The sequence below is a fragment of the Pleurodeles waltl genome, chromosome 7, assembly GCF_031143425.1.
Source record: "Pleurodeles waltl isolate 20211129_DDA chromosome 7, aPleWal1.hap1.20221129, whole genome shotgun sequence".
NCBI classification, from domain to species: Eukaryota; Metazoa; Chordata; class Amphibia; order Caudata; family Salamandridae; genus Pleurodeles; species Pleurodeles waltl.
The window spans coordinates 1,199,108,195-1,199,117,919 of NC_090446.1; the positions used below are offsets into that span (position 1 = coordinate 1,199,108,195).

The following is a 9,725-nucleotide window of genomic DNA, read 5'->3' on the forward strand; positions in this document are numbered from 1 at the left end:
GTTTGGACACTTAGACCTTACACAAGAATGTATGGAGGTCATTAAAGAAACTAGGAAACCTACTACAAGACATTGTTTTGCAAACAAATGGAAAAGATTTGTTTACTACTGCCACAATAATCAAATTCAACCACTACATGCTTCTGCAAAAAACATTGTAAGTTACTTATTACACTTACAAAAATCTAAACTAGCATTCTCTTCTATTAAAATACATCTCACAGCAATTCTGCCTATCTGCAGAATACACATTCTACATCGCTTTTTAGAATCCCAGTTATCAAAGCATTTATGGAGGGATTAAAAAGAATCATACCCCCGAGAACACCACCAGTACCTTCGTGGAACCTTAACATTGTATTAACACGACTCATGGGACCACCATTTGAACCCATGCACTCTTGTGAAATGGTATACTTAACTTGGAAGGTAGCCTTCCTAATAGCTATCACATCTCTTAGAAGAGCAAGTGAGATACAAGCATTCACTATACAAGAACCCTTTATACAAATACATAAACATAAAGTGGTTCTCCGTACAAATCCCAAATTCTTACCAAAGGTTATATCACCATTCCACCTAAACCAAACAGTGGAACTCCCGGTCTTCTTTCCACAACCAGACTCAGTAGCCGAAAGAGCCTTACATACATTAGATATTAAAAGAGCACTAATGTATTACATTGACAGAACAAAACAGTTTCGCAAAACAAAAAAAATTTGTAGCCTTCCAAAAACCTCATGCAGGAAATCCTATATCCAAATAAGGCATTGCCAGATGGATAGTGAAATGTATTCAAACCTGCTATATTAAAGCAAAAAGAGATCTACCTATTACACCAAATGCACATTCCACTAGGAAAAAAGGCGTCACAATGGCTTTTCTAGGGAATATACCTATGACAGAAATTTGTAAGGCAGCCACATGGTCTACACCTCATACATTCACAAAACATTACTGTGTAGATGTGTTAACAACACAACAAGCCACAGTAGGACAGGCAGTATTACGAACATTATTTTATACAACTTCAACTCCTACAGGCTAAGCCACCGCTTTTGGGGAGATTACTGCTTACTAGTCTATGCACAGCATGTGTATCTGCAGCTACACATGCCATTGAACGGAAAATGTCACTTACCCAGTGTACATCTGTTCGTGGCATGAGACGCTGCAGATTCACATGCGCCCTCCCACCTCCCCGGGAGCCTGTAGCCGTTGTTAGTTGAATAAGAATTGTAAATTTGTAAATATATATTATTTTAAGACACATTATGTACATACATACCTACTCCATTGCATGGGCACATCTAGTATACTCTCAACTCCTACCTCACTCTCAGCGGGGAAAACAATCTAAGATGGAGTCGACGCCCATGCGCAATGGAGCCGAAAGGGAGGAGTCCCTCGGTCTCGTGACTCGAAAAGGCTTCTTCGAAGAAAAACAACTTGTAACACTCCGAGCCCAACACTAGATGGCAGGATAATGCACAGCATGTGAATCTGCAGCGTCTCATGCCACGAACAGATGTACACTGGGTAAGTGACATTTTCCATATATAAATATATATATATATATATATATAGTGGGCCACTTGAAGGTGTGATGCCGAAACACGTAGGCCCTTATTTTTATTTTGTTCACATGTTGAAATAAATATGTGATATTTTTCACCCACATATTGCTTTTGAAGACTAGTCTTTGGCGTTGTGAGTACACCACTGATTGATTCATATCTGTGCCACCACATCACGAGTTGGGAAAACTACTGTGTGACGGCGTGCATGTGTGTGTGTGTATATATATATATATATATATATATATATATATATATATATATATATACACATAATACATCTATCATATATGTGTGTATATATATATATATATATATATATGAAACAAAATTCCTAATTTCATGAATTTAACATGTTTCTTTAATTCAGTGTGTTGCAGTACAAGTGGTTAGGCATGTGTGTTGGTTGCCTTACTCCAAGACTGGGATGGAGTACATTTACACCTATTTTGACACATTTAGGGGGTGTAGTAACTTTAGAAATGTATGTTGTGAAATGCAAATGTCTTACTCTGGTGCGTGGGTGTTTTCTATTAGCATGTCCCTCCCAAACCCTCCTTAAATTTCCCTTAACCTTACCCATCTATGAGTAGCCATTCCCCAATCCCCCAACACACCCCAGTCATTCCTACTGGTACTAAAGAATAACATACTTATATGTGAAGAGATTTCTTCCACTATAGCACAGATCTCCGCACAAAAATAGACAGGCGAAGCGAAGACGGATAGATGGAGACAGGGGTCTCCGGTCGTAAGGTTGTGAATGGCATTTTGTAGTACGTGAGTAGTACTACTTAACATACTTCAACATGCAAGTTGTGAATTGGATCCGCTGGGTCTCCTCAATCAAAAAATTTAAGATGTGGTATTATGCTGACCAGAAAAAGTTCACTGCTGATTTTATTTTTCTTTATGTTCACAGAATAGTGCTTAATGCCCTGAGTAGTGTGCTGATATTCCAGTTTGAGGAGGTGCAATGGGATTACTCCATAGCTGCAGAAAGGGTGGATGTGCCAAAAGAAAAAGACAAGTACAAGCGGGCTCCCTTCCGGGTGCAGTCCTATGCCTATGTGCGGGCCCAAAGGATGAAGAGGGTGGGATCCAGCAACAGAAAGCTGTACCTGCAGACAGATGAAGACCTAGAGGATGGTGCAAGCCGACTTTCCCATCACGCACGCAGTCTGTCAGCCCGAAGCATGAAGACAGCACAAGGTAATATGTCTATTCCTTTCAGTCTCTTTTATGAAGGTTGTCTTTGATATTACGCCTCTCTTCCCAACAAAATAACATAACGTGCTAATTGCATGTTCCCACTGTATGGTATCTTAGCATCGAATGACTGATGTTACAGTGCATAATTGGTGCTGGGGTGGGGGCACTGCACTTATTGTTGGGGACCAACACTTACTTTTACCCGTACCAAATATTTACTGAGTACAAGAGAGGGAAAACATATAGATCGGAAAGACAGAGGTAGAACAAGATAGCAAAACCATCATAAACAGAAAGCAGCAACCTGCAAGTGTGTGTAAAACGGGTAGAGGGTCACTGGCAGCAGATTAAAGATTACTAGCATTTAATTGCATCGGCCGCTGGCTTCTGAGCAGAGCTTCGGGCACCAGCACTGTTTTTTTTCAGAAATTAAGTTCTGGACCTTTATTGTTAACCACTTCGATCATACTCAATTTTATCGACTTCAAAAGGAGCAGTGGAGCCCCAGGATTCAAACCTGTGATGATTAGGTCAAACACAGATCCCTGCAGTGGATGCATTAATCCACTGATCCACCAGATAATCTAATCCTCTTGAAATAGAAATCAGTCCTCCAATTCACAATGGAAAAGTGGGCCACACAGCAGATAATCTCCTACCATGTATGTCTTATATCACCCCAGGTCTGACTGATTTTGTCGCTTATCCTAACCCTCACCTCTATGGTTCGCCATCTCCTTTAACTACCTAATGGATTAGAGTTTTGTGGAATCCCATGGTTAGTGAACAAATGCAAGATATTAAGTGAGATCTTGTTTTAGGCTGTTAAAAAAAGAATACAGCTTATAAATAATGTTGCACACAAATAATACAATCACATATTAAAAGAGAAACAGGTTGGAAGAGCATGGAATGAGATAAAAGAATTGCTAGGCATCACACAGTGTAGTTCGTTACGTTGTTTTAGCCATTTCCGAAAATACAATAGGAATAAATGAGAACAAATGAGAATAATTAAGCCTAGCTAATGTTTATTTCAGTGATAAGTGGCATGCTGTGAAATCGTGTAATTTTGTAGACTGGGGGATTCGTATTATGAATTCATTTTCTATGAGATGCACTATATGGAGAGCACTGGCGGCTGAGGTGCGTCACATGTTTAATCATATTGCATATGAGTCAGCAGAACAAGAAGATGGTGGCACAGGACACTGGAAACGCGAAACAGTGCAAACCTTTCCTCATCAATTTCCTCTCCTCCTCAAAAGGTCAACAGTTCTGTGCCTAAGAACTCCTTGCTCCTGGAAATCCAGCACAGCCCTGCGGCCATGGCAGGATTCTTAGTGTGTGCTGCAAGTTCCGGTTTATTTTGTGATTCACATCTTGGTGACATACATTAGCAGAGAAGATAAGTAAATCACAGACATGGAAGCTGATGGCTCTGGGCTATAGAGATGGTCCAGAGAGTGGCCTGCCTAAGAGATACTCTCTTCTCAGCATGCCACAGACATGGCCACAAGGCTCCTAGGAGGATTCAGGAGCTGTCAAGTGGCCAGGGCCTGCACACTAAGGCCTATCTGCACATTCGTGTTTTCCCTCCAGCCCAACTAAAGGGTATATAAGATAAACCTGTTTGTTGGCGTTTTAGGCAGTGGGGAGATTAAAATGGGTTTTCACTAGGGTCATCTAGACAGAGTTTCATCACCGTTCCTTTTCACCAATTTTTACAGGCTTTAAATATGTGGACAGACTGTGTGACAGTATCGGTCACGTGTGCAGTGAAGGAACATCCTGCAAGCTGACAGGCAGTGGGAAGGTCCTGGTCCATGTAAATAGGTAGTGTGAGGAGCTTGGTGCTCATGGATAAGTGGTGGCAGGGGTCTTGGGGCACATAGACAATCTAAGGATCTCGGGGTACATAGACAGATAGTATAAGAAACATGGTGCACGTGCGCAGGTGGTATTTGGAGCTTGAAGTATATAAAAAGTGGACACAACTGAGGGCCCCTGGACTTGATTTGTGAGACTGGGGGCAGTTAAGCAAAATTAGCACACATAATCAGTTTGAGACATCTGCTATACATGAAGAGTATGTGAGGAACTTGGAGAGCTTGACAGAATATTATGGACTGGTGAGCACATAAAAATAATTCTATGAACTTGGTTTGCATTTACAAATCAGGTAAGTAAATTGGGGCACACAGTCACGCAGTTTGAGTTAGATGGAGAGTGTTAGGGGTAGGTAGCATTTGGGCAAATTAACCACTAGGTTCATAGCGGACAAGGAAGATAGTGTGGGGAGAACATGGAGAGGCAGTGTGAGGAGGTTGGGAGAGAGTATGTGATGATGTAAATTAGCTAGCATTGTAATGGCTGTCATAAATCCAAAGTGCTGTGAATTAGTATATTTTATGGCAACTATACTGTCCAGGTGCAGTCAGCTTGCTGTCGGTCTTCCATGAAAGGTATCCTCTACCACTTTAATGCTTAACCCTTTTTACTCTGCACAATATATTGGCACGATCATTAGGTAGTAGCACTGTTTGGAAATTAGTATATGCATTCTTTAGCTGGATGAGACTGTGCCCAGACAGGATTACTACATAAATGTACTGGTGTTGACGTGTTAAAAGCATCGGGCAATTTATCAAAATGCAATCACATTTTTTATAACACATTATTCAACCACTGAGCCCAAATTAACCTCTTCTCTCACCCCAACAGAACGACAGCTGGAGTCCCAGAAGCCCGCCTCCTGGCCACAAATCCAAAGTTTCCGTCGGAGCTCTGCCTACATCGACCTGCAGCCAGAGTTCTATAAGAAGCCTCCGTCTGCCAAAAAGCCAGGCAATGGCAACGCAGAATGCAACAGCCGAATGAGTACCGCCCACTTGAAACTGAAGGTAGATTCTGGTAAGTTGACTCTGTAGTTTTGAATTGTAATCTAATACAGAGTGCTACATTCACAAGAAATTTTGTTTTCAAATATAGATTTTGCGGATGTGCCCGAATATTACAAATAAGTCTGCATTTTGTGCACTTTCTAATTCATGGAGCAGTTGTTAGTGCTTATTCTCAACAATAACCCCGCATGATCAACTCAGAAACACTGTTCATGTAGTTTGACAATATAAAAAAAATACGCCACCTAGAAAAAAAGTCCAGATTTACTCTATTAGAGATTGGATTAAGAACCTATCAATTTATCAGTAGTCGAGAACACGAATTTCAGAATGATAGACAAAGAATTTATTGATTTATTTATATTTTTCCTGTAGCGCCACAGTACCGAACGGTATTAGAGTGTTATACAAGGAACATTCAAGGCAATCCAAAGCCAGTGAAGTAAGAAACTGGAGAGAAGGGGATCGGAGATGGGGAACCACTTTAGCGGACAGAGGGTTAATCAGAGCTCAGTGGAGATGAGAAGAGTTAGAATCGACATCAAGGAAGGACAGTAGCGAACAGGTGTCCAAGGCGTAGTGTTCTTTAAAGAGGAAATTAGGTGAGACGGAAGTAACACACAATTTCTGTTTATGTAGACATGAGTAACCATTAACCCAAATGTAACTTGGAAAGGTGGGTCTTCAGTCAGAAAGTCAGGTAATGTTTTTAGTTGTGCTGGTGGAGAGTTCCAAATGCTTACAGAGGTGCTAGTAAACTACTGATTCAGTGCTTGCGTCATTCGGAATTTTGATGCAAAATGATTTTTTAAATGACGGCATCTGACTTGAGAATGTTAATGTTACGTGAATACAATGTATCTAATGTACTTGAGCAGAGTAAAAAAAAAATGTCTAGTAAAAGGGACAAATGTAACATTGCTGATCTGGCATTAATTAGGGGAGTCATGAGATGTAAGGTGGACGACATAGTCAGGCCAATATGCCAGGGGCAGAGGTCCCTTGAACTGCAATATGAGGATGTCCCAGAGATGCCTTCAGTACTCTTAGTTGGTCAGAGGAGTATAACGAACCTGAGAGCTGAGGTACATGGCAGGCTCTAGTTTCTGCCAACCAGGCATCTTCAGGACACATCTGTCTACCCTGGACAGGCCCAAGATGGCTTATCTTTGATTTGCCTGTTGCACAGATAAGCTTCCATCCTCCACAAGCGTTCTAACAAAGTGCCCTTAGTAATACTGAACCTATTATCCCTAATAGATTAGCAGTAGTACCCGGGAAATGGAAGCCTGCTAGATGAGACTAGATTGGCTAACTGCAACTGACTTAGGGTGTTCTTTCTGACAATAGGACGGAATAGTGTGAAAGTGTAAAGCACAGTAAAAGTGAAGCATAATGACATGCAACTCACTGATAATTTTCAGAGACCATCTGGCCTTCATGCTTGGGTGGACATGCTCCTGTCGCATTATGTGTGGGGAGGTGACTTAGTGTTACTAGTTGTGTTAGGAGCAACATAGCTGTTGGCTACGTGTAATAAGTGGACACAAGTGAGAGTAGTGGACCTACACCTCAAACCAGCATTTACTCAAAACATCTTCCAAGTTCAATAACGAAAATTCTGACAGAGAACACAGAGTGATGTCAACCAAGCCATTATACAGCTTAAAATCAGAGAGAATATAATATTGTGGCATATATGGGCTCTGTTGGATGGGTGTGAAATATTCTGTCTAATTTGTTCTTTTGGGTGATTGTCTTGCTTTTATATACAGTATTTAGTTATAATTGTGGCCAATTATGTCACTTTTGCATTTAAAAGTGACATTGGCTCTTTTTTGTGACTTTAATTGTCCAAGTAAGTGATGTCCGCAAAGTTGTTATATGTGAGGTTGCATGACTTTATGATGAGTGCAAAGAGGAGTTGTGGTTTTATAGCTGCTCATAATTTGTGAATTTCAGTGTTTTGGGGATTTTAAATCATTGCTATAATGTTATTTCAGCTGATTTTTTTCAGTGTTTTCTTTCAAATGTAAAATAGTATATGAGCTTGTTAGAGAACTGTAACATGTTTTCAGAATATAATACAACATACACCCACACACAGACATGCACACAGATTCACACACACACACACACACACACACACACACACACACACTCCCCCTCTTTTCCTCTTTCTCTTTACTGAAACTCTTTTTCTCTTTCGCTCAGTATTTCATACAGTCTAGGAAACACAATTTGAAGCCCGATTTGTACGAAAAGTTGATAAGATGTCATATTATATTCACAAATGTACTCATTTATATGTTCTGCTTGGAAAATTCTAACATTGCACTTTTAGTTTCCCGATTTATTACTAATCTCAATTTTGTGTGCAATGCGTAGACTAGCAAAATAAAACGCAATCACAGAACCAAAAAACAGCAACCAAGTAACATTCTTGAAATGTTCAAAGAAGGCATGGTATATGTGAGTATAGTAATGTGTTCTTTCCACATACAGATGGAGACTCTGGATGCTCCACATTTAGGCCTAAGTCGGCACTCTTACTCAGTGAAGAAGCAGCTTTGAAACGCATGCAACAGCGAGGTCCTCACAATCCACTGAGTCCTGACCACATCCTCCTGACCGTCAGCACATTGCATCACTGTCGGGGACCTGACCAGGTGGGCTCTAACATGGAACACAATGCAGCTGTTCGTGATGCCTGGGGAATGCCACTTATCTTTCAGCACTACACGAGGGAGCTGTCAAAGGCCAAAAGTGTGGACCAGAAAAAGATGGATCAGCTGGCAAAATTAAAACCTACCTGTGCCACCCTGGGACTGCAGACTGTCGGTACCCCATTTGAAATCAAGACATTTAGCTTGAATTTGAAGCACTCTTTTCATGGTTCAGATGTGCCATCTTCTATTCCTATGCCAACCCTTCTGCGTTCAAGATCCTGCTGTAGTTATCGGGAGCCGAACCTGGTCACCATCCGTCAGAAAAGACCAGCTTCAACTGGGGAGGGTTGTGTGAGGCCAGCAGGTGACCCCCCTAACACAGGTCCTGTCCAGCCTGTTCGCATGGTGATGGGTGTATCTAGGAAAGACTTGCCCGCAAAGCGGGAAAGACCAGACACCTTTGTGCCAGCAAATCCTTTCCGTGAGAACTGTGGCTTCAAACTTCTGACCGTGAAACAACTCAGAGAGTACCAGGATGAGAAAGCTTCGGAATATCTAAAATCCCAATGTAAGATTCTAGCCAGTGATGAGAAAAAAAGCAAGAAGGCTTGGCTCATGAAAGTCAAAGGATTACCACTTGAAGAATTTTTGAATGAGTGCAAAGTAGCAGCTCCTGAGCTTGGTACAAATGTCTTCATTTGAATAAAGATTATTTGGCAGGAAGTATCTTTAAATATGTGTTGATCTTTTACAGTTCCCACTTCCCAGCCAGAACTAATAATCCATCTGAGCCTAAGAGACCTCTGATTGTGATGCTTCAGGTTAGATCTTGGCAGACTTATTACTCCGTCAGAAATATAATGGAAATCCCATCTATCATATTATAAGTGCCCATGGACGTCAATTCAACAAAATTCCAGGGGTAGCGGAAGTGACATCATGCGCTATTTCATCTTTACTTTCAGGCACACACACATGCTTAGATAAACACACATTCACACACTCGCTTTTACAAAAGCACAGTCTCACACGCAAGCATGCACACAACATACATTTAAAAGGATTTGTTACTTGCCACAGCTACCAAGGAGGGTCATGTTCCAGCCAACTGTACTCCATTTTATGTTACACTAATAGTGAATAATATGCTATTCACTATTAGTGTAATAAAAAAAAACTGATTGAAAACAAGGAAGTCGAGCCCCAAGCAACGTCCATAAGGACGAGCTGCCCCTTTGTTCCTTTCATGTTTTCGCCACCTCTGAGGCCAGGGGTCGCAGTTGCAGTGCCAAGGGTTGCAAGGGGCATGCTCAGGGTCGTATCTGCGAGTCATGGTGACCCCTAAATGATGTCCGTGTTTGTGA

At 41.2% G+C, this 9,725-nt stretch overlaps 1 protein-coding gene across 2 annotated transcripts in view; it reads left to right on the forward strand.

Annotated features, from left to right (window-relative positions):
* LOC138246098 (F-box and WD repeat domain containing protein 10B-like) overlaps positions 1-9,095 on the forward strand; it is a 158,517-nt gene extending 149,422 nt beyond the window's left edge. For both annotated transcript variants that reach the window (XM_069200335.1, XM_069200336.1), the window contains 3 exons: positions 2,500-2,789; positions 5,514-5,702; positions 8,198-9,095. In XM_069200335.1, coding sequence (XP_069056436.1) covers positions 2,500-2,789; positions 5,514-5,702; positions 8,198-9,063 — 1,345 coding nt within the window. In that variant the 3' untranslated portion in view covers positions 9,064-9,095. The remainder of the gene's footprint in view (positions 1-2,499; positions 2,790-5,513; positions 5,703-8,197) is intronic.
* Positions 9,096-9,725: the final 630 nt, after the last annotated feature.